General features: G+C 41.7%; 1 protein-coding gene across 1 annotated transcript in view; it reads right to left on the bottom strand.

Moving 5' to 3' along the window:
- Nucleotides 1–25,292, bottom strand: part of adgra1b (adhesion G protein-coupled receptor A1b) — a 529,688-nt gene that overhangs the window by 167,102 nt on the left and 337,294 nt on the right. The window contains exon 12 of the mRNA XM_043712551.2: nucleotides 18,040–18,261. Coding sequence (XP_043568486.2) covers nucleotides 18,040–18,261 — 222 coding nt within the window. The remainder of the gene's footprint in view (nucleotides 1–18,039; nucleotides 18,262–25,292) is intronic.

The following is a 25,292-nucleotide window of genomic DNA, read 5'->3' as shown; positions in this document are numbered from 1 at the left end:
ATGGGTTTTTCTGACAATTGACAATGGTTTCATTGTCGTCAGTAGGTTCTTAATTCCAGCCTTTTTTTTTATTGAGTTCAAATTCTACCATCAGCCATGGTGGGATTTGAACCTGTTTGCCCAGAACATTAGCTGAGTTCTTTGGATTAATAGTCGAGCAATTATACCACTCAGCCATTGCCTCCCCAATGGGGTTGGCACAGGAGATGATATTGAGGTGGATGGTCAACCATGATCCAGAGTGGCTCATAGGATTGAATGGCTTACTTTCACACCTACATTCCACTTTTCCTGTTCTATTCTCTGGGGTAAATGTTGTCGTGATGGGAGCATTTGTCTGAATTAACAATCTCACTTATTGTCTGTGCACCGGTGAGATTGTGGAACTTGACCTTAATAAACTGAATCACAGAAGTGTTACAGCACAAGAGATGGCCATTTGGCCCACCTCTACTGCACCAGGTCTCCAAATGAGCATCATGATTGCCATTCTCTTGTCTCTACCCCATACTCTTGCACGTTGCTTCTATTTAAACAATCATTTAATGCCCCCTTGAATGCTTCAATTCAATCGATTTCCACAACTCTTTTAGGCAGTGTGTTCCAGATCCGAATCACTCATTGTGTTAAGACTGCTTTTTTTTCTCAAATCAAATTTGTTTCTTTTACAAATCACTTTAAACCTGTGCCATCTCCTTCTTGATCCTATTATGAGCAAGAGTAGTTGCTCCCAAACTACTCAATAAAGTTCCTTCAGAATTTTGAAAATTTGTATCACATTGCCTTTTAGCCTTCCCAGAGAACAGTCCTGGCCTCTGCACTTTATCCTCTTAACTGAAGACTCTCAATCCAGGAATGAATCTTGCACACTTCACTCTCAATTTGCACTCTCTCCAATACATTCAAGTTTTTCTTATAGTGTGGTCCACAGAGTTATACACAATATTCCAGTAGAAACAGTATTATTCTGATGAGTTTCAGATTCTACGGGGAATATTTTTAATGTGTTGTGAAGTATATATGTTTTATCAGGGGCAAAAGTAGATAGAATAGAATCTCTCCAGTGATTTCACAGAAAAATTCAATGTCTGAAACATTTATATTTTGTAAATTGCTAGATTCTGTTTACCACGTGAGAAAATGTTTCACCCTTGTCTCATTAAGATTTCTGTTTTGCACCATCATTCATTTTGCTACATGATCTCTCCTTATCTCCAATTCCACTTGTTGAAAGCTGTTCCATCCTAACTTTTCCCATTTCTGATGAAAAGTCATAATGGCTACTAACATTGATGGCTAGTCACTGTCATGCATAGGAGGTGTTGTATAAACAATATCTTTGTCTCCATCTCACAGTTCCAAGTCCCACTCCAGGACTTGTTGGTCAGAAAATGAACATTTATGCTGTAATTTACAGGTCAGATATCAGCCTGCTAATCCTTCCAACAATTCCCCACTGCTATTAAACTTCAACAAAAAGTAAGATTGCAAAACAACCAAACTATCGTGCATTGTTTAATGCAAACACATATTGGAAATTTTCTGGGAGGTTCTTGTACTCCTCTGCCTCAACTTTGGTGGAAGTTCAGGAGAAATCCATTAACCTTGGTTTTTGCTCAAGTTATACTGAGAAGGGAGGAAGAAACTCTGAGGAAATCTGTGGCTACATCTTTCTTCTATAAATGTATTGGCTGAGCTTCATTTACATGATTGGAACTGAGGTGTACAATTTGACAAAGTGCCCACAGTGATTCAGAAAGAAACAATTAATAGTGGACTGAGGTCTTTGTTGTAAAAGGAATCTTTTCATTTCTGAGGTAGAATGTATCTTATTGTTTGGGTTTTCTGTCAATATGTTGTTTTTCTTGATTTTTCAGTAAATCTAAAAATTATACTTCCCTTTTCCAGAATATTTGATTTAATAAAAAGGTGGTGTAATTGTAGTTCTGAGCTTTGTTTACATAAATGTGCATTAACTTTCCAATCAATCCACTTAGACAACTCACACAGTGTTCATTTTTGATAAAAAACTGTACATCTGCCTCTGTTGCTGTCACCGTTAATTATATTTTGATGCCTGACATATTGAATTCTGACAGATCCTGTAATCACTCAGCCATTGCAAGTTCTTTACTCTTGATTGTTAGCTGGGTAATTCTGTAAATACAGATACAAACGTTAAAACTATATTTTCTATCAACATTTTGCTAACTTCATCTTAAGTTTGCAACTGTTATATATTAGCTATTATTTCTGATCATGCAGAGACTCATAATTTTACTGTTCCCCTTGCTCATGAAGGCCAAATGCAAGTATCCCCCCATAGCCGCCGGTAAGAGGTTCCAAGACTTACCGCGGATTCCCGAAACTGCAGATATATGCGAACCCTTTCATTTAAATGGGAAACTTACCTCCTCGGCAGCCCCCCTGGAATTATTTCTGGAATGTTCTATGTAATATTTTCGAGCTGCTGTAAACCGCGGGTAACTGAAACCCGGAAACCAAATTTGTGGATACAGGGGTTCTACTGTACACATTGGAAAAGAAAATGCTCAGAAGATTTGGTAGCATCCCAGAAATGAGAGCAGCAAAACTCCAGGACTCAGCTGATCTGAGCATGCAGTCAATTTAAGACAGGCAGATTGGCTCCAAATGCTGCCAGTGCAGCCTGCTTACCAGCCTCACAGGGACAGATGGGGATTGTGGCACCACAATGTGAGCATGCTCACTGACAGTTCAGAAAGAAGAATTTCAGAGAAGTGGTCAATAAGCCCCTTGAAGTGGAGGGGAGATCCATCAGACAGAGGAGCAGAAGTTAGGCCATTCAGCCCACTGAGTCTGCTCCACCATTCAGTCATGGCTGACAAGGTTCTCAATCCCATTCTCACATTTTCTCCCCGTAATGCTGGATCCCCTTGATAATCAAGAACCTATCTAATCTCCATCTTAAATATACTCAATGTCCTTGCCTCCACAGCCTTCTGTGGCAATGAATTCCATAGATAAATCCGAAATGGGTGGGATCATTTGGTCTGTGGGTCTGACATTTCTGCCAGCCTGCCTGCCACTGTGACAGAACCCCAGTTAGCAGGGAGACCACCAGCAAAATTCCACACAACCTTCCTTCATTGTGTGCTGTAACAAGATTACTAAATGGTTGTCTCTGGGCAGCCTCCATGGTGTTGGAAATATCTAGTCTTTTGTTTCAGATTGATGACCGTTCATCGGAAAGAGACTCTAATTCGGATCCTTACCAGTCAGTACGAATGCAAAATGGACCCAGTTAGTTGTAGTAACCGGCTATCCCTCTTCTGTGTGCTGGGCACTCTGCTGAGTTTTCACCTATTCACACCCACAATGGGAAAGCATACAAGGGAGTTCTTCTGATCACTGTGCTCCCCTTCTCCAACTCCATTTCCACATGGTCAGGGAAATTCAGCCATTGATTCTCCACAAATGTTGCCAGACATGTTGAGTATTTTTTTAAATTTGTTTTTGTTTTTATTTCAGATTTTCAGCATTTAACATCTTGCTTTTGTTCTCACTTCTAAATACTCATCATCTGAAACCTCCTGTGGTGCTATTTTCCAACACATGTGTTTCAAATCTTGTCAATTGTGCATTACTTCTGTCTTTGGCTGTATTGTTGGTGACAAAACACCAAGTTATCAGTTTACATGCAGCAATTCCCATCATTAATCCCATTTGTTTTTACTATAACTCTCTCCTCTTTTCAAAACTGCATCAAACACTCCCCTTCACAATTCCTCATGCCACTACTACAAACCCCTACTGCTAAGATTTTTTTTGTAACAGTAAAGAAAGTCTGGTTGCTGGGAGCAGTAATCAACTTATTACCAGGCCAAACTTCCAGAATTACCTGACTTCAAAAAAAAACTATTTGAAATGGGCTCTTGTATTGAGCTGAGTGGAGCACCAAAGAGGAGGAAATCATATCTGTGTAAAACATTTAAGATCCTGATAACTATATTTACTAATAAAACTGTGGTGTGCATTATAAGGGCTATAAATATATGATCATTATTTGTGCTTTTTCAAAAGGCTTCATTTGACAAGAATTAAAGTGACTGGTAAAAAGCAGCAGTTAGTGAAATAAATGTGGAGATAAGGGACAGAGCCTGATTGATGGCTGATGAAGTGGAGTATCTTAAAATACTATCACAATGACAATAGTGCAGAATTAAGTGGGTAGAAGTAGTGGCGACTTGATCCAATGCTAGACATGTTGGACCTATAACTGGATAAAGGCATACCTCAGGAAGCTGACAAGCATTTCAAGGACTTCAAGGAAAATAAACTCTTGCTTATTTATGTATACCATATTTATTGTTGCTCTTTCAGACTTGAGGAATAAGAAACAGCTCCACAGATAAATTCTATTACTCAAAGATGGCTTGTGAACAGCATAATCAAATTTACTGCAATATCTCCAGATTCCACTCGAAACTTTTCACTGGATTATTCCAGAAGTTCTTTTTTTGTTCATCCACATTTTGATTTGCTTATCTACAATTTTACTGGATGGTTTACCGTACCTCTTAGTTTGATGTTGATTTAAGCAACAGTAGCTTTCAAATCAATATAAACAGTGAAATTTTCCAAGCAGTAATAGTCAAAACAGAAGAAAAGCTAGTCATTAACTTAAATGCAACATTAGAAAAGTATTTCTGGATTAATTGCAGAGGTATGGAATGGTATGGAGTGATGTATCACAACTTCAACATCCTTGACAGACGTAGATCAGAGTTTGCAGTCGGAGCATTTGTTTCTAATTAGAACATCTTTTGAGTAAATGGTTGAATATTAATATCTCATAATTTGCTGTCAAGATAATCTTGAGGTTAATGATGCTCATAGTTATTTATGTGCAGCGTTACAGCAACTTATGGCAAAGGCAGGTGCACCATTAAGTGCTGAAATCCAAATCTGATGTTAAAAATGTACCATTCCACTGTTCGCTTCACCCAAACACCATTCTGTTATTTACCTCACCTTGAGATGCATTGAATGACTTGAGATTGCTGCACTTGCAGGATAGTTACAAACTGAATTTGTCTGTAAAGGAAGAGTCCATTGCAGTACCTTCTTAACTACATTATCTTACCTAGATATATCCTGTAAATAAATCCAATGCAATGAATTATCACCCTATCAGTCTATCTCAATCATCAGTAAAACGATGGAAGGTGTCAGCACAGTGCTAATCAAGCAGCACTTGCTTACTAATAACCTGCTCACTTAGCCTGAATCACTCAGACCCTGACCTCAGTGCAACCTTGGTTCAAACATGGACTAAACAGCTGGACTCCAAAGATTGAGAATGATTGCCCTGACATCAAGGCCACACTGACCGAGTCAAGCAGAATTGGAATCAGTGGGAACTAGGGAAAGCTCTCCACTGGTTGGATTCATAGATAGCACAAAGGATGATGATTGTAGTTGTTGGAGGTCAGTCACCTCATATCCCGGAAGTGACTGCAGGAGTTCCTCAGGTTAGCGTCCAAGACCCAGTCAGCTTCAGCTACGTCATTAATGGCCAACCCTCCATTATCAAGTCAGAACGGAGGAGGTTTGCTGACAATTATACAATGTTCAGCACCATTCATCACTCCTCAGATACTGAAGAGTCCACATACAGCAAGGCCTGGACAATAACGAGATTTGGGCTGACAAGTGGCAAGTAACAATGACACCACACAAATGCCAGGCAATGACCATCTTCAATAAGTGAGAAGTTAACCATCACCTCTTCAATGGTATCATCAGCACTGAATTCTTCCACTAACAACATCCTGTGGATTAACATTAACTAGAAAACAAACGGAACTTGACATATATTGAATTGAATTGAATTGGGTTTATTGTCACAGGTACTCACATGAGTACAGTGAAAAGTTTACAAGTCGCCACTTAAGGCACCATATTAGGTACAAAGATCCGTGGGTACAGAATCCAAGGGACAAAGCAGAAAAACTAAGGAAAACAAAGTTAAAACGTTTCGCATTACAGTCCCTCTTACTAACAATAGAAAAGCAAAGACAGTTCACAGTTCAATACTGGGCTTGGCCACGCTGGGCTTGCACTCCTCACAAGGGCCTGACCTTCCCCATTCCAGACTTGGCTTCCCTTGCACTGTCGCACCATGCTGCCTGCTCCCCCTCTCGTTGCCAGTCCCTGTGCTGCCCGCTTCTATTCTCATCTCATGCTGCTTTCACATGCTCTCGTCACCGGTCAGAGATTAAGTACCGTGCAGTGAGGAACTCACTTCATGACTCCCCAGTGCCTGTTCACAATGTACAAGGCACAAGTCAGGATTGTGATGTAACATTCCCTACTTGTCTGGATGAGTGCAGCTCCAACAACACTCAAGATGCTTGACACCATCACAACAAAGCAGACTGCTTGATTAGCACCACATAAACCTTCAGTCACTGCACCACTAATTTACTGCAGCACCAGTGTGTACCAACATCTGGATGCACTGCAAAGGTTCCACAGACAGCATTTTCAAAATCCATGACCAAATCCAAAGTCAGCAGATACATGGGAACACCACCACCTATAAGTTCCTCTCCAGGTCATTCAATATCCTGACTTAGAAATATATTGCAGTTCTTTCAGTCCAAATCCTGGAATTCCCTCCCAAACAGCATTGTGGGTCTACCTACAGCACATGGATGGTAGCAGCTCATGATCCAAAGAGATCACTCTCCAGCACCTTAACAGCAATTAGGGACAGCCCAACAAAACCAACATCCCTTGGACGAATTAAACAATAATTGCTAATTGCAGCCAAACAAACTCTCGGGCACTGAAAATGAACAATTTCAAGTGTTGATTCCATTTCTTCAGGTATTAATGCTTGGAGATTTTCAAAACACTAAATTTGAATGTCTACTTTCTCTTTTCTTTCAACATGTGTTCCCTCACTTTTAAGTGTAGCTTTTGTTCAACATTTTTATTTGTCTCTTCATACTGATTTGATATTGAATTCATGGCTGCTAGGTTAAAGTTCTGTCTCAGTCACTTTGCTGATAATTTTATAATCCTTCAATCTGATTAGTGACTTGCCCTGTTCACCCCAGTCTGAGATAGCATTTTCCATGACACTGTAATCAGTTGCTCTTTCATCAACTAGTTGCACAAAATTTTGTTAACAAGTTAAATGGACAAGGCCCTGTCTGACTTACAGGAGATACCATCAGAAGACCTGCTACAATAAATTAATATGCTTTTCGATATTCTGGTTTCCAAAATATTCTCTGCAGTTCTTTATCAGTTTTGATGATGCAGACTGCTCTATTTTTCACATTGGACAACATTTCCCAATGTTCAACCTTCTGTGCAAACTATAATTTTCTACTTTCCTCCAGTTTCTTGCATCTATATTTAATTAATGTAGAATACATAGTTGGAAATTAAATTTGCAAAAGGTTGATAAAACAGTTCAAGTCCCATAACTCTCAAAACTCCCAAATGAGAAAGCTTGCCAAAATGCAAGCTGGTACATGCACAATGTGTGCTTTGTGACCTCACAGCTTCATGTAAATCTGCACTAAACCCGAAGAGTAAATCTATAAATACACAGGAAGTACAAAGTGAAATAGCCAATTGAATACTGTTGCAATTGGAAAGTGGCAAATATGGTGATACTCTATGCTGCAGGACAATGAGGATTTGGGCAATCACGTATCCAAGACTGTAGAAGCAGTTATTCAGTTGGATGGTAATTTCTACTAGGAGAGGTGGTGACTGGATCTGAATGTGTTTGCATCGCAGTTACCAAATAGAGGAATTACTGAAGAGATTAATCAAATGATCATGTTGCCTGGACCATTCCAGCAGCTCTGCAGCGCTCAATAGAGTGGCTGTTTAGATACATTGTGGTACATTGCATGTGGCACTGCCTTATCATCAGGACAGCCATTACCAATGTCTCTACAGCCAGCAGTTCAGGAGGAAGTGCATGAGGAAGAGGAAATGGGGGGACATCCTATACAGCCCCGTTCTATTGCACTGGCAGCAAAAATTCTGCTGTAAACAATGTCAGTAATCGCAACCAAAAGTGCTCATTCATCAACAATTCTCCATCTTTTCTTCCCTTTGATGATCAAAGATACCCTGGCGAGAATATAACACGTCAATAACACGTAAGCATTCCAGACAAATTTATACATGAAACAATTCCAAACAAAAGACAAAAGCAATTAATCATTCTTGCATGTATCTTTGTCTGCCCTTATGCTCCTATACAAAGTCATCCCAGTGGCTACAGCATGACTGTTAGAAGACTGCTGACATTCATTGGAATAAACTACTGATGGCATTGTTACAGTTTTGATCGTAGAAAGCCCAGCTACACTCTCCATTATCAGTGACTGCAGTACCAGTCTTGGGTCATCGGCTGACTAGCAGCTGTGGGAGGACAAAAGCTGTGTTCCTGCGAGGGGGTAAGGGCTCATGCTCCAGTGAGATACTGCCACTCGCTGACGGCAGCACCTCAATTAACCCAGTGGCAAGTTGAAGAGTGGTCTGACACATTGCAATCCCCTTTGCACACTGGAATCGATCAGCAGTCACAATGGCAACAGGCTGACCATGCATGACTTCAGTCTGAACTTCCACTGAACTTTCGCTGTACGATGTACTTATGCTGCAATGAAAGTAATGGTGCCAGCTGACAGATGTTACATCGTGGTAAACCCACTAATATATGAATATAGTTGACCATCACTAGCATAATGAAGTTTATGAGCTCCAAGCTCTGTAAGAAGCCCTGTGACAAATTGGTGTCAAGATTTAGAGTGGTGCGGGAAAGGCACAGCAGGTCAGGCAGCATCCGAGGAGCAGGAAAATCGACGTATCGAGCAATAGCCCTTCATCAGGAACAATCTGTGACAAATTGGCGCTGAGCACCTCCATGATAATTGACAATGCACAAAGCTATTTGGGAAAATTACAACCCTGCTTCAGCTGATGCAGCTTTCTTATAAAGGATCCAAAACCTCACATTAATTGGTACAATCTAGTTTTAAGTAGTGTCAGCCACTTATGAAATTGACCTCTGTCTGCTGTGTCCAGTCAATAAAAAACATACACTTACTATTGGTGGGACCTATTCAGAAATGAGTAAGCAGAACAAAATTGGCAAATGTGGGGCTTATGATCATTTCAGAAAAGCACTGCTGAAAGCTAGCCTACACTTTTAAAAGGAGGGGTGAATTCTACCTACTGCAGATTCTGGAACTAGTTACTGAAGAACAAACTTTGATTAATGAGGCAATAGGGCAGAGAATGAGCTCCAAGATTCTCTGAGGCGGTCGTGGAGGGCATTTGAGCAGGAGAGGGGTCCTCTACCCACCAAGGCACCAAGAAGCCACCCAGATAGACACTATGAAGATAGCTGAGATAGAAATAGAACTTAGAACATTACAGCGCAGTACAGACCCTTCGGCCTCGATGCTGCACCGACTTGTGAACCAATCTGAAGCCCATCTAATCTACACTATTCCATTCTCATCCATATGCTTATCCAATGACCATTTAAAAAGCCCTTAAAGTTGGTAGGTCTACTACTGTGGCAGGCAGTGTTCCATGCCCCTAATGCTACCTGAGTAAAGAAACTACCTCTGATATCTGTCCTATATCTATTACCCCTTAATTTAAAGCTATGTCCACTTGTGGACATTGCCATCCAAGGAAAAAGGCTCTCACTGTCCACCCTATCTAACCCTCTGATTATTTTAATGGTCCAATCCAGGAAGGTGGATCTGGATCTGATCCCCGAATCTGAATGCAGTGCTGGAGGAAGTTCAATGGTCTCACACAAGTGATCAACGATGCATCCTCAGTGCTACATCGATACAACGAGCCTCACACATGCTCCGTTCATCAATCAAATAAAAACACGGCTTATAATTCACATCAATGAAAGCAGAAAATTCTGAAGTTGATCACCCCGCAATGTTGGTTGAGAGAAAAACAGAGTTAATGTTTTAGATTGGTGTGAGAAAGAAACAGAGGAAACATTTCAGAGCAATTGCTATTTGTTAACTTTGATTTTCTCCCCAGGCCTGCTGAGAATTTGCAGAATCTTCTGTTTTGCTTCAGATTTCCAGCATCTGCAGTATTTTGCTTTAACCATCCTTTACATTCATTACTTCCTCCCATCTTGACAATATCAAAATGGCTACAAGCTTTGCACCCATATCTCACAGCACACACACACTGCCAGCTATTTATCTTTGACAGGCACTTCACCCAAATATATTACATCATACTCAATAACACACTTTCTTTCTCCCTCTCTATTTCATCAAGTACAGGGAACAGAACTGCAGGCAATAAAACCAAATTCTCTGGACCCTCTTCACCACATTACCAAAACCCAACTCACAATATTCCAAATGCGGTATGAACAGAGGTTTATACAACCTCAGGAGTACATCTCTTCTCTTGTATTCTAGCCTCTTGAAAAGAATGCTAAGATTGTGTTTGCCTTTCTAACTGCCAATTGAACCTGCCTCTTGTTTCTCCTCCCCTCCTCCTATTCTTCCTCTTTCAGGCCACCATCTCACACTTCTCCATAATAGATTTCATTTGAAACCTTTCTACCTAATCTTCGAATTCATCTCTGCTCTGCCAAGGCTGCTTACTCTCCTTTACTCTGTTAAGAAGACTCCTTATTGTTCGAAAGATTTTTTAAAAATTCTTTCATGTGATGTGGGTAGGCCAGTATTCATTGCCCCTCCCTAATTGCCAGAGTGCAGTTAAGAGTGAATGACATTGTTGTTGGCCTGGAGTTACATGTAGGCCAGACTAGGTAAGGACATGCTCCTTCCCAATCCCCCTTCTCTCCAACTCTCACCCACCACATGCCATCACCCTTTCTCCCTCTCCTCTGTCAGCCACCGCGAGGCTCCCACAAAACTTCACCCCTGAGCCTTGCCACATGTTTATTATCCACCCCTAACCTCGAACACTCTGAGGCCAAATGGGTCTGTCCTCAGAAAAGGGCTCATGTTTGTACCCCTTTGCCCTCACCTCAACGAATTCCAGATCCGCCAATGTGTGGAGCTCTTCTTCTGCCCCCTCCACCTCTGTGCCGTCTTCTTTAAGAAAAACTCCCAAATTCCTATGAGGACACCTTCTCCTGCCTCCAACCTTTCTCCTCCACTTGGTCACCACCCGCTGGCCTTATACCTGCCTTAGACCTCTGCATTGAAGACTGCCAATGTGACATCATCCGCCTCAATTTCTTCATCCCCTCACCCACTCCAACCTCACCCCCTCTGAATGTGCAGCACTCCACTCACTCCGCACCAACCCCCGGTTCACCATCAAACCCGCTGATAAAGGCGGGCAGTGGTAGTCTGGAGAATGAACCTCTATGTCGGAGAGACCGAACGCCAACTCTCCGACAGCGCATCTTACTCCCCCCTTGCCCATGACCCCACTGCGAACCACCATGCCAAAATCACTTCCACTGTTTGTGCCCTCATTGCCTCTGGTGATCTCCCCTCCACTGCCTCCAAGCTCATAGTTCCTCAGTCCCGCATTGCCTGATTGTACCTGCTCCAAGATGCACAAGCTCAACTACCCGGCCAACTCATTATCTCGGCATGCTCCTGCCTCACCGAACTCATCTGGTCCAACCTCGCCCCATTGATTCAAGCACTTGCCATCTACATCTGCGACACCAACCACACCCTCCATCTCTTTAGTAACTTCCAGTTCCCCGACCCCAGTGCTTTATCTTCACTGTGGACGTGCAGTCCTTATACACGTCCATACCCCACAAGGATGGCGTCCAGGCCCTCTGCTTCTTCCTCTCCAACAGACCCATCCAGTCCCCTTCCACGATTCCCCTCCTCTGCCTCACCAAACTGGTTCTCATCCTCAACAACTTTTCTTTTAACTTCTCCCATTTCTTCCAAATCCAGATGAGCCCCAGCTGCATCTGCCTCTTTGTCAGCTATGTCAAACATGCCTCTTCAGTACCTACTCAGGCACTGTGCCCCAACCCTTCCACCGTCCAGAACAAATCAATGGCAAACCCATGGGCTCACCCATCTCTGGACTCATAGCAGAAACTGTAATGCAAAGACTAGAACAAACAATCTTACTGCAAATTCACCCCAAACTCTGGGTAAGATATGTGGATGTCACCTTTGTAATCATTAAAAACACAGAAATAGAAAACACACACTGGATCATCAACGCCACACTCACAGGAATCCGATTCACTAGAGAGGAAGAAAAGGACAACCAACTCCCATTCCTAGACGTGATAGTACAGAGAACACCGAACGGAGAATTCACAAAGGTATACAGGAAAGCCACTCACACAGACCAAATCCTGAACTACGAAAGCAACCACCCCAACACACACAAAAGAGGTTGCATCAAGACACTATTCAAAAGGGCCACAACACACTGCAGCACACCAGGACTGCAAAAAGAGGAAGAAGAACACCTATACAATGTATTCGCCAAAAACGGATAGCCCCGCAAGTTCATCAACAGATGCCTAAGGGAAAGACGACGGAATGAGGACATGCCACAACCCAAAGGACTAGCCACATTACCATATATCAAGAACATTTCTGAACTGACACGCAGACTATTACGACCACTAGGACTCATAACAGCACACAACCCAACAGCCACTCTCAGACAACAACTCACCAGGACAAAGGACCCGATACCCAGCATGAGCAAAGCCAACGTAGTGTACAAAATCCCATGCAAGGACTACACAAAACACTACATAGGACAAACAGGAAGACAGCTAACGATCCGTATCCATGAACACCAACTAGCCACGAAACGACACGACCAGCTATCCTTAGTAGCCACACACACAGATGACAGGCAACATGAGTTCAACTGGGACAACACTACTATTATAGGACAAGCCAAACAGAGAACAGCGAGGGAATTCCTAGAGGCATGGCACTCATCCAAAGATTCTATCAACAAACACATCGACCTGGACCCAATATAGCGACCACTGCAGCGGACAGCTGGAACTGACAACCAGAAGCAGCAGAGACAAACCTCTATAAATGCCGGAGGAAACATCACAGAAGCGCTTCACAGGAGGCTCCCAAGCACTGAGAATGTCACCTAGATAGGGGACGAAACATCTGCAACACAAATTCCCAGCTTGGTGAACAGAACCACAACAATGGACCAGAATTTATCGTCTGCCCTTTATTGTCCTTGAGAAGGTGCATCAGAACCACTCCAGTGTATTTGATGTATATTCAGTAGTCACCCCGTACTCACGGGGGATATATTCCAAGACCTACCATGGAAGCCCGAAACCACGGATAGGTGCGAACCCATTTTTAAATAGGAAATTTACCATTCCGGCAGTCCCCTGGTCCGTGGTTCAGGAATTTTCCCTGTTACATGTTCGGGCCACGATATACCGCAGGTAACTGAAACTGCAGAAACCGACTCCGCAGATATGGCCTTTGCCCTGTATATCCACAATGGTGTACGGGAGGGAGCTTCAGGACTTTCAGCGAATGACAATGAAGGAGTGGCAATGCATTTCCAACTCAGGATGGTGATTGACATGGAGGGGAACATGCAGGCAGAGGTGTTCTTGTCTAAACACAGCTATTGTTCTTTTAGATGGATTGGCAAGATGATGCCGAAGGATCCTTGGTGAATTGTTGCAGTGAATCTTCTTAATGGTACACGCTGCTGCGGTTGTGTTTCGGTGGTGGCGGGAGTAAGTGTTTGTAGATGTGGTGTCAATTAAGCGGGCTGCTGTGTCATGGACGGTGTCGAGCTCCTTCAGTATTGTTGGAACTACACACACTCAGGTAAGCATGTAAATTCTGTCACATTGTTGACTAGTGCCTGGTAGTTCGCTTTGGGGAACTAGCAGGTGATTTGTTCATTGTATGATTCATGGCCTCTGACCTGCCCTTGTAGCCATTGTATTTATATGGCAAATATAGGTCCATTTCTGGTCAATGGCTACTCCTAGGATATTAGTAGTAGGGGATTCAACAATAGTAATAACATCAAGAGGCGATGGTCAGATTGTCTCTTGTTGGAGTTTACTATTACCTGGCATTTCTGTGGCATGATTGTTACTTGACATTTGTCAGTTCAAGCCTCAATGTTGTCCAGGATTTGGATGGCTTCAGTATCTGAGATGGCATGAAGGGTGCTGAGCATTCTGCAATCACCGATGTTTTCTGATCTTATAATGGAAACATTGATGATGCAGTTGAAAATGTTTAGGACTTGAACACTACCCTAAGGAGCTCCTGATGTGGAAATACCTGACCTCCAACAACCACAACATCATCCTTTGTGCTAGGTTTGACACCAACCAGTTTTCCTGACGATTATAGATTTTCCAGAGCTCCTTGAATGCTTCATTCAGTCAAATGGAGTCTTGAAGTCAAGGGTAATCTGACACTTACTTTATCATAAACAATTTACAGACTTTCAGGATAAGGCAATGAAAGGATCAAATACTGTTCTATTCAAGAGCATCCATGACTGCCCATTGTGCATTGTTAAAACTACAACTGGGCTGAATTCAGTTTCGGAAATCTATTGATTTTGCTCCAGCCTTTCTTTTTTATGCAGGGAGAATGCTCAAGTTAAATTCTTGCATTTTGTACGTGAGCAATGTTTGTGGGCAGTAAATCTAATATTTGTGCTATTCACCTCAAATACTTCTGAGTTCTACATTTAACCCCTCACTGATAAAAGAAACTTTTTTCTTATGACGCAATTTCTTGTTAATCAAATTTTGCTAACATTTCTAATTAACTTGGTTGGGCCACAGGTATTGTGTGCACTTCTATAATCCACCTTCTCCAAGGAATGTTATCACACTGGAGAGGATGCAAATGAGATTTATCAGGATGTTGCCTGGATTGGAGAGTTTGAGTTATGAAGAGAGATTAGGCAGACTGGAGCAGACCGTTTGCCATGGAGCAGAGAAGACTGAGGAGATACAAAATTGAAATGTATAAAATTATGAGGAGCATAGACAGGAAGAAGCCTTTCCTCGTGGTGTAAGGATCAATGACCAGGAGATTTAAATTAAGGGCAGGAGAGTTAGAGGGGATGTGAGGATTTTTTTTCACCCAGAGGATTCCAGTGGAAATCTAGAACTCACTGCCTGTAAGGGTGTTAGAAGCAGAAACCTGTGGCACAGAGGCATACAAGGATATGGGCTAAGTTTTGGAAAATGGGAGTAGAGTAGTTACATGGTTGTTTTTGACTGTTGTGGACATGGTGGGCCAAAGGGCCTTTTCCTGTGCGGTAGATCTCTCTGATTCCGTAGCTTTTATTAGTGACCTGTCATCAAATGGAGCTGTTTACCACATTGACCATTCAAAGCAGAGATTCATTGATGTAAAAGCAAACAATTAATTAATCACTGGGTTTTGTACTGAAACACAGAAATCTCTTCATGGATTAATTCTGGAACAGACTGCAAACAAAATTTTAATGCTATAAAATGCTAATAGAGAGCAGATACAAAAAAATTTCATGATATATCTTCTCATGCTATCATGTACAGGATCAGTTTGATTATACCCTTGTGTGAAGTGCACTCCATCCTTTAAAAAATCTTACATTTTGCTACAGTCAGCACACCATATTAAATTAGCATGATATAGTGAACTGTTCACTGATTCATCAGGGAGGATTAAATATTTCATATATACATATATTTCTCATATTATTGAGATTAACTGAGGCTTTGGGAGTCTTGGTTGATGCTGAAAAAAGAGAGAGAGGGAAATGAGAGAATAAATGTAGTCTGATAGATTCAAATAAATATTAATGCACATGGTAGCAACCCATAGAAAATGACTGAAGTAAGATAATTGTACCAAACTGAAGGAAATGGGATTCCAGGGACAATAGCAAGGTGGGTATGAATTTGGCTGAGGGACAGAAAGTGAGTAGTGCTGTTTTGCAGCTTGCAAGGAAGTATGCAGTGATGTTTCCTTAATCTTTATTAATGACTCAGACTTAGGTGCAGAAGACAGAATTTAAATGTTTGCAAATGACTAGATTTGCAAATGTGGCAAATGCCGAGGCAGGTGGTAACAGATTTCAGGAAGGCACAGACAGACTCGCAAAATGGACATCCATGTGACAAGTGAAATTTAATGTTGAAAAATGTAAAGGGATACATTTCAATAAGAATATTAACTAATAATACAATTTTATAGAAGGTACATTTTCAGAAAGATTTGAGGGGATCTACATACAGGTGGCAGGAAAAGTTGAGAAGTCTATTAATAGAAGAAACATGGGATGTTTGCCTTTATTAACAGGAGGCTAAGAGCACAAGAACAAAATGAAAGATGTTTTTTCCAGGTATTACACATTCGGAAGGATGTCAAGGCCTTTGGGAGGCTGCAGAAAAGATTTAGTGGAATTTAAAACAATAAAGTCATGCATGGGATGTGGCTGTGCAGCATTTACTGACCATCTCTTGTTGCCCTCGAGAAGGTCATCACGAGTTAACCCCTTGAACCATTGCAATCGATTTGGTGTAGCTAGATCCACAATACACTGACGGAGTGTGTCCCGGATTTTGTCGAGTGACACTGATGAAATGGCAATATATTTCAAAGTCAGAAGGCGACTGGTTTGGAGAGGACCTTACAGAATAGTACCACAGGTGAAAACAGACATTATGTGAGTTGATTTGAGACTCTTTGGTTATTCTCCAGAGAAGAGGTCAAATAAAGCTGTTTGAAATCATGAACAGCTTTGATACAGTTAGTAAGGAGCAACTGAGGACAAATACTTAAGATGATTAGCAGATGAACCCACCTGAAGAAACTTTTTTTAAAAATCAGAGTCGATTGTTGGAGTCTGAAATACATGACACATGATGGATGTAGATTCAACAACTTTCAAAAGGGAATAGGATATTTACATTTAGAGAATTATTCTAGAAAAGAGTAGGGAATAGGACGAGGAGGGAATTCCACCAAAGGGGCAGCACTGCCAAAAGTATACTGAATCAAATATGTTGTACTGTCCTATGATTTGGAGTTACAATCGGCAATTGCTTGAACAAGGTTAAAAAATCACACAACATCAGCTTATAGTCCAACAGGTTTATTTGGAAGCACTAGCTTTCAGAGTGCTGCTCCTTCATCAGGTAGGAGCAGCGCTCCGAAAGCTAGTGCTTCCAAATAAACCTGTTGGACTAAAACTTGGTGTTGTGTGATTTTGAACTTGGTCTACCCCAGTCCAACACCGGCATCTCCACATCAATTGCGTGAAGATCAGGAAAGAAATAGACTAATCTCGTGGTAACTCATCTCACCTAAGTTTCCCTCTTTTACAGTACTATTTAATTGATTGTAATCATATGCTATACTTGTAAGAGAATCCTTCCATAGGTTTGATCACAAAGCACTGACCCATCAAGTTGTTTTCCTAAAAATGCCAGAAGTAAGCATTTTTTTAATCCAGTTGTTTACTTACATATACAGACACCACACTTCACCACAAATCACTGTACAATAAGCTGCTAAATGTTTCTGGATGACTTTACAAACAAATGTCATTCTTCCTCTTTTCAAAACCTTGCGTATTAATTGCCTGAATCAGTATTATGCAAAATGATCATGATATCCAGAAATGTTATTTTATCATTTTAAATTACACTGCTTTTCACTACATTGCAATGTAATAATGTGGAAAATTAGATGATTTTTATACCTGACAGCACAATAGACACATCATTTTCTCACCGTTTGAATGCTGAAGCTTGTGTTCATATTCATGAATATAATTCATAAGAGTACTGTACAAGGTATACATATCACATTATAATTTTACACACTTACTATAAACTGAATGTTCTTTGTTGCAGTTAATGACTTGGGCTAGGAAGGTTCTTTTCAAACTGTGAGGTTAATCAAGAAAATAACCAGCCTGGCATTTTGAGAGCTAGCTGCATCAAAAAGCTGCCTTCACTTGCCCACCTCAAAACATCCTTACCTTAACTGGGAAATTCACGAGAGAACTGGCCAGATTGCCTGTATTGCATTTGAAATTCAGATGCTGATCCCGACGATAGTCAGCCTCCCAATCCAGTCTAGCCACGTCACGGATCAATGATCTGCCTGGATGCAAACCCATTTTCTGGAAGGCGGTGCATGTCATGCCTGTGAAACTAGCTGGCTTGATCATGAAGGCTTCCAGTGCTATATTCATGGAAACCTGGCGAGAATGTAGGGGAAAAGAAAAGATTCAATGAAGCTAGCTGAAAGATGACAAACATCCCAAAGTGCAGGTTACTTGATATGACAACATTTCATTGTTGTAATTCTGCCTTTTCTATTGCTGACTTTTGCCTTTTTAACATTATTTTTCAATCTCAGGGAAAACCATGAATTCTCAATGAGCCAATTCAGTATCATTAATTGCTAGACTGGCAGTCATTCAAGATGAATTGAAATTGTTCAGCATTGCGAGACATTGTTTTAGAAACACTGCTTTATTTTGTTTACAGTCTGTGTTAAACCTTATTCATTTCAGCTTTACTGGACACAAGACAGGAAAGACTCACGAAGACAAATTTAGAAAGGGCAATGACACGCATCTGAATATAAGTTACACCAAACAGAGTAGTAATTATTGTACAAATGACTAAACAGCAGAGTTTTCATACAGAATCTGGACCTCAGTTAATAAAATTCAAGTTAACATGGTTGCAGCTTGCATAATCAAATCGTATTAACATGCAAAGTGCATTCTAATACCGAGTCTGCTTTGACAGAAAAAGGTAGGCACAGGCTGATGTTCATGAATAAAAATGAAACATGGTTGGGAAACCTGAAATATTTAACAGAAATCCTACCTGCAGAATGCAAACTGTTCCTCTTTCAGTGAGAACACAAGAGGTTACAGGTTGCATCTTGCATTTGTTCAACAGAGAAAGCACAATTTTAAGTATATACTCCCATGAACGTTTTAATAATCAAAACCATTCAGATAAGAATCTTTCAGAATTTCCTATTGATCTGAAATACAATTTTAACATTTTATTTTGCCTGAAGGCTTCAAATGTCTGTTGTAAAACTGCTTTACACACACTACATTGAATCCTTACAGTAGCTGGTAGCAAATGCTTACGATGATATGATTTTCAGATGTCGCACACAAAGTCCATGTCATTATTAAGTTGCAGTATGAGTTTAAATTAATTGTCAAATTTTATGAACAAAATCACTTATTAACATGACCAGAGTTGTGTGTTTGGATTGCAGACTCCAAATACAAGATGGTGGCACGGTAGGGCACCTGAGCCAGACCTTGTCCACTCTGACCACTTTTATTTCTTACTTTTTCATTATTTAAAAGTGTTTTTTTTAGTTTTCTCTCTTACTTACCTTCTGGAGGCAGTGATGGTGATGGTAGCAGCTGTGGGTCTGGAGATGGACTGTGACAGTTGGTCATGAGGCAGTTGGTGTGCCCGGGTAGGCAGCTAGGGGCACCAGAATGACACCAAACTGGGACTCTGGTGACTTGTGGCGACGTGGCTGGTGAGCTCGGATGGCAGTTGGTGGTGAGACAGGAGTGTGGAGGCGCAGGGATGGAGAGATCAAGCCCAGCGTTGGAGAGAATGGCGGTGAGTGGTGAGATGGCAGTGCGGAGGCGCAGGGTTCGAGAGATCAAGCCCAGCGTCAGAGAGAATGGTGGCGAGATGGCAGCGCAGAAGCGCACCAATCAAGAGATCAAGCCCAGTGTAGGATAGAGAGAATTGTGGTTTGGTAGCGAGATGACAGTGTGGAGGCACAGGGATTGAGAAACTGAACTCAACACGGGAGGAAGATCGAGCCCTCGTGGGGAAAGCCAGTGTGACGTGACTGCAGGCCCACGGCTAAAGAAGGACTGTAATTTTGAACAAAATGTTTCTACCCTTTATCTAAGGTTTTGTACCGAGGTGTGTTTTACCTAAGGTGGTGCTGTGAATGGGGACATTAAACTTGCCTCTGTACTCCTGTATCCTTGTTTTGGGTACACGTGACAATTAAACCTCATTCTAATTCTAAATATTTGGGCTAAATCTCAACATGTCGCTTTGGAAAAATATACTTAACCTGTATTTTTTTTAAAGTGATGATTAGCAAAGCTAAACAGATTATTTTTTAAACAGATGAATGTTTCCAGTCCAACAAGAAAGGAGGAATTGCTAGACCTGCCTCTTAGGAATGAGGTAGACTGAATGGATCAAAAGTTAGTTGAAGAAGACTTAAGGGACAGTGATGAATAAATGAATTAATGAATGAATGATTTATTGTCATGTGTATTTTACAGTGAAATACAACAAAATACAGTGAAAAACTCTAATTTATCACCATAATCTGGCAACATTGATAGTTTAAGAATAAGAGAAAATGAAAGACATGGTTGAAAAAGAAATCCATCTATGTATGCATTCTGAGCTGGCTCAGCACCACCACCACCATCTCGCCAGCCCCAATTAACAGTGAAGTCACCGATCCTCAGGCACCATCTTTCACCACTGGTTTGATTCATCTTCACCATTGCCCACACTGGGCACACCAATGTCAGAGACTATTCCCACTGTTGATGTTACCATGGCACCCTCCCAGTACCGTTTCACCACCGCCAGGACTGGACCCAGCCAACAAGTAAGTCGCCAATCCTCAGCCACCATTCTCACCACTGGGCCAATTCTACATCGCCACTGCCCACGTCAGGTACATCAATGATGGAGAGTATTGCCATGGTCAATGCTGTTATAATGCCCTCCCGCTACCACTGAACCCACCAATGCTTAAGTCACCGAATCTTAGGTGCCATCTTTCACACTGGGCCAACGGAGGGGCTCTCTGTCTCTCCCCCTCACTGAGCTCTCTCTCCCCTCTGCTGGGCTCGCTCTCCTCCCTGAGGGAATCTCAGAAAACAAATAAAAGAAGCAAAAAGAGCATTAAGAAGTGACTGGAAGCTGAATTTCATGGAATCCAGAAGTCTTCTACAGGCGTAGAAACTGTAGGAAAGTGGAAAAAGGGATTTATGCATCGAGACGGTGGGTATCGCTGAGGTATTCAATGAATACTTTGCATCAGTATTTCACAACAAGATGCTGCAAATGAAGAGAGGTAGTTCAGACACTTGGGCATGTTTAAAATTGGTAAGGACATGGTATTGGATAGTGGACTAGACTTACAGTGATAAGACACAGGTACAGGGTGTGATGTGCCAAAGAATACCCAGCGAAGGAAGTGAACATGAAAACTGAGGCAGCCTGGATCAGATTTTCTGATATTTCTCAGACTCAGGATGTTGCCTCTGGATTTGAGAATTGCAAATGTTACACCCACAATATAAACAGGATACAGATAAGCCAACAACAGTTGGCCAGTCAGTTTAATGTCAGTCATAGCAAAGTTTTCAGAACTGATAGTGCTGATCAAAATTAATGTGAATAGAGTTTTATTAAGAAAACCTGTGCATTTTAAGTGCAAATCATGTTTAATCTAATTTATTTGAGTTTTTTTAAATGAGATAACAGACTGTATTGCCATTGATGGTGGAAATAAACATCCAAAAGGCATTTAATAAAATGCAGCACAAGGACGTGAGCATAGTTGGAGGCCATGGAATAAAAGAAGCAGTAGAAACATGGATGTTGAAAGTGTGGTGCTGGAAAAGCACAGCAGGTCAGGCAGCATCCAAGAAGAAGAAGAATCGACATTTCAGGCATAAGCCCTTCATCCGGAATTACTTACTTATAGTGTGGAAACAGGCCCTTCGGCCCAACAAGTCCACACTGACCCGCCGAAGCGCACCCACCCAGACCCATTCCCCTACATTTACCCCTGCACCTAACACTACGGGCAATTTAGCATGGCCAATTCACATAACCTGCACATTTTTGGACTGTGGGAGGAAACCAGAGCACCCGGAGGAAACCCATGCAGACACGGGGAGAATGTGTAAACTCCACACAGTCAGTCGCCTGAGGCAGGAATTGAACGCGGGTCTCTGGCGCTGTGAGGCAGCAATGCTAACCACTGTGCCACCGTGCCGCCCACTTGTGGGCCGGGGGCTGAGAGATAAATGGGAGGGGGGTAGGGTTGGGAGCAAGGTAGCTGAGAATGCAATAGGTAGATGAAGGTGGGGGAGAAGGTGATAGGTCAGAGAGGAGGGTGGAGCAGATAGATGGGAAAGGTGATGGACAGGTCTAGAAGATGGTACTGAGTTGGAGGCTTGGGACTGGGATAATGTGGGGGGAAGGAAATGATGAAACTGGTGAAATCCACATTGATTCCATGTGGTTGCAGGGTCCCAAGGTGGAAGATGAGGCGTTCTTCCTCCAGGCGTCGGACGGTCAGGGTTTGGCAATGGAGGAGGCCCCAGCATCTGCATGTCCTTGGTGGAGTGGGAGGGGGAGATGAAGCGTTCAGTCAGGGAGCAGTGGGGTTGGTACGGGTGTCCCCTCAGGATCTAATATAGAAGATTGTAGAATCCCTCCAGTGTGGAAACAGGCCTATTGGTCTAATAAGCCCACACCGACTCTCTGAAGAGTAACCCACCCAGACCCATTTCCCTACCTTTTTACTCTACATTTACCCCTGACTAATGCACCAAGCCAACACATCCCTGATTACTACGGGCAATTTAGCATGGCCAATTCACCTAACCTGCACATCTTTTGGATTGTGGGAGGAAACCGGAGTACCTGAAGGAAACCCATGCGGACAATGTACAAACTCCACACAAACAGTCGCCCGAGGCTGGAATGGAACTGGGGCCTTTGGTGCTGTGAGGCAGCAGTACTAACCACTGAGCCACCGTGCCATCGAATTTGTCCCAATTAAGTCAGCTCTGACTCCTCTAAATTCCAGAGGACACAAGTCTAGTCTGTCAAGCCTTACCTCATAGGGCAATTTGCTCATTCCAGGTATTAGTTTAGTAATTCTTCACTGAACTGCTCTCAAGGCATTAACATCCTTTCATATGCGTGGTGACTAATTTTGTATACAGTACTGGATGTAGGTTTGCTCGTTGAGGTGGAAGGTTTGTTTTCAAACCTTCCAGCTCAGTGAGCAAACCTAAATCCAGAACCTCAACCTGAGCTACAAATCTTCACAAAACTTGTATACAATACATCAGATGTGGTCTTACCAATGCCCTGTATAACTGAAGCATAATGTCTCTCCTCTCATATTTAATTCCTTTTGAAATATCCATAATATTTTATTGGGTCTCCTGATTATTTACTGTATTTGCATAATAACCTCGTGCAATTCATGCACGAGTGCACTTAATCTCTCTGCATCGCAGAGCTCTGCAATCTCTCACAAATTAGATAATACACTTTCTTTTATCATTCAATCAAAAAGGACAATTTAACACTTTCACACACTATTATCCATTTACCAGATTTTTGATCACTCACTTTACTGATCTATATCCCTTTGTAGGCTTCTTGTGAAGGCTTACTTACTATACCTTGATCCCTTCATCCAAATCATTTATATAACTTGCAAAGAGTTGAGGACCCGGTACCAACACCACTCATGACATCCTGCCAGTCTGAAAAGGACACACTTATTCTGATTTTCTGCTTCCTTCTCACATTTTCTATCCACCCCAATGTGTTACCCCTAAACCATAAGCTTCTATTTTCTGCAATAACCTTTTATGGGGAACCTGGTGAAATGCTCTCTAGAAATTTAAATACAGTATAACCGCTGGTTCCCCTTTATCTATAGGACAAGCTACTTAGTCATAGAGTCATAGAGATGTACAGCACGGAAACAGACCCTTCGGTCTAACTTGTCATTGCCGACCAGATATCTTAAAATAATCTAGTCCCATTTGCCAGCATTTGCCTCATATCCCTCTAAACCATTCTTATTCATGTACCAATTAGACATCTGCACCCATTATATTGATCCTGTGGTGTTCAGGCCAACATTCAGGTAACTTTCTTTCCCACTCCTTCTCCAATCACAGGATGTTTTCTCTCTTCCTGCCCTTTAGTGAGATGCAGTTGAGTCTTACTAATTGAAATTCTTAAATTAAAAAACTTAGCATCATAAAGTCCTACAGCATGGAGACAGGCCCTTTGGCCCAAACTGGTCCACACTGATCAAAATGTCCATCCAGTCTAACCCCAGTTCCCTGCACTTGGCCCATATGCTTTTCATCCTTTCTTATCCATGTATTTGTCCAAATGCCTTTTAAATGTGGTTAATGTTCCTGCCTCAACTCCACCGGCAACTCATTCCACATGTGCACCACTCTCTGTGCAAAAAAGTTGCCCCTCAAGTTCCCTTTTATTCTTTCCCCTCTAATCTTAAACTAATGCCCTCTAGTCCTCGATTCCCCAACCCTGGGAAAAAGACTTGAGTGCATTTATCCTATCCACGCCTCTCATGATCTTATACACCTCTATAAGATCCCCCCTCAGTCTCCTACGCTCTAAAGAAAAAAAGTCCTAGTTCATGCAACTCAGACCCTTGTGTCCTGGCAACATCCTTGTAAATGTTTGACCTGTTTGTGTGTGTGTCTGTGTGTGTATGTGTATGTCTGAGGACACAGTAGCATTTTAATTAGTAGTGCTATACGGTTTACAACTATTTACTTGCAGTTAAAGTCTAATTAGTTGCAAGAAATAGTATTTATTTTTGTTCAGTGCAGAAACCTGGTTTTTACTTTCTTTCAACATGCATCTGAAAGTCAAGTAAATTGGAGAAAAAAAAGTTACCTTTTGTAATGACTCTCGAAAACTGAGGCTTGATTTCAAGCATCCTAGCCCAATGAATGGTAACTATTGGTGGAAGAATCAAGAGTCACAGGGCACAGATTAAAGGTAACCAGCAAATGAAACAATGGTCACATGGGGAATAGCCTGTTCCATGCAGCTGGAGATTAGGATCTGGAGGTCACTGCCTGAGATTGTGATGGAAGATTCAAAAGAAAGCTAAATTATTACCCGAAAGGAAAGATGTGTAGGACTACAGGGAAAAGGCGTGTTTCAGGCATTAGCTGAATTGTTCCTTCCAAGGCCCAGCATAGGCACAGAAGGCTGAAAGTCCTCCTTTAGTGCTATAACCTTACTATGATCCTATTGAAAATGTTGATGTTGCTGCTGGACACTTCAACATTTGATGTTCATTTCAGCTATCAGATATTAGGTAACCTTTGCGAGATATATAGATATTTCAAGGTCAAATCTTTCTGATTATTTCTCAGCAAAAAGTGGCTGTACA

This window comes from Chiloscyllium plagiosum, unplaced genomic scaffold (assembly GCF_037043375.1).
Source record: "Chiloscyllium plagiosum isolate Xiang-an unplaced genomic scaffold, Cpla_swu_hap1 HiC_scaffold_22, whole genome shotgun sequence".
NCBI lineage: Eukaryota > Metazoa > Chordata > Chondrichthyes > Orectolobiformes > Hemiscylliidae > Chiloscyllium > Chiloscyllium plagiosum.
The sequence above is the reverse complement of the archived record's forward strand: the minus strand, read 5'-3'. Positions and strand labels throughout refer to the sequence as shown.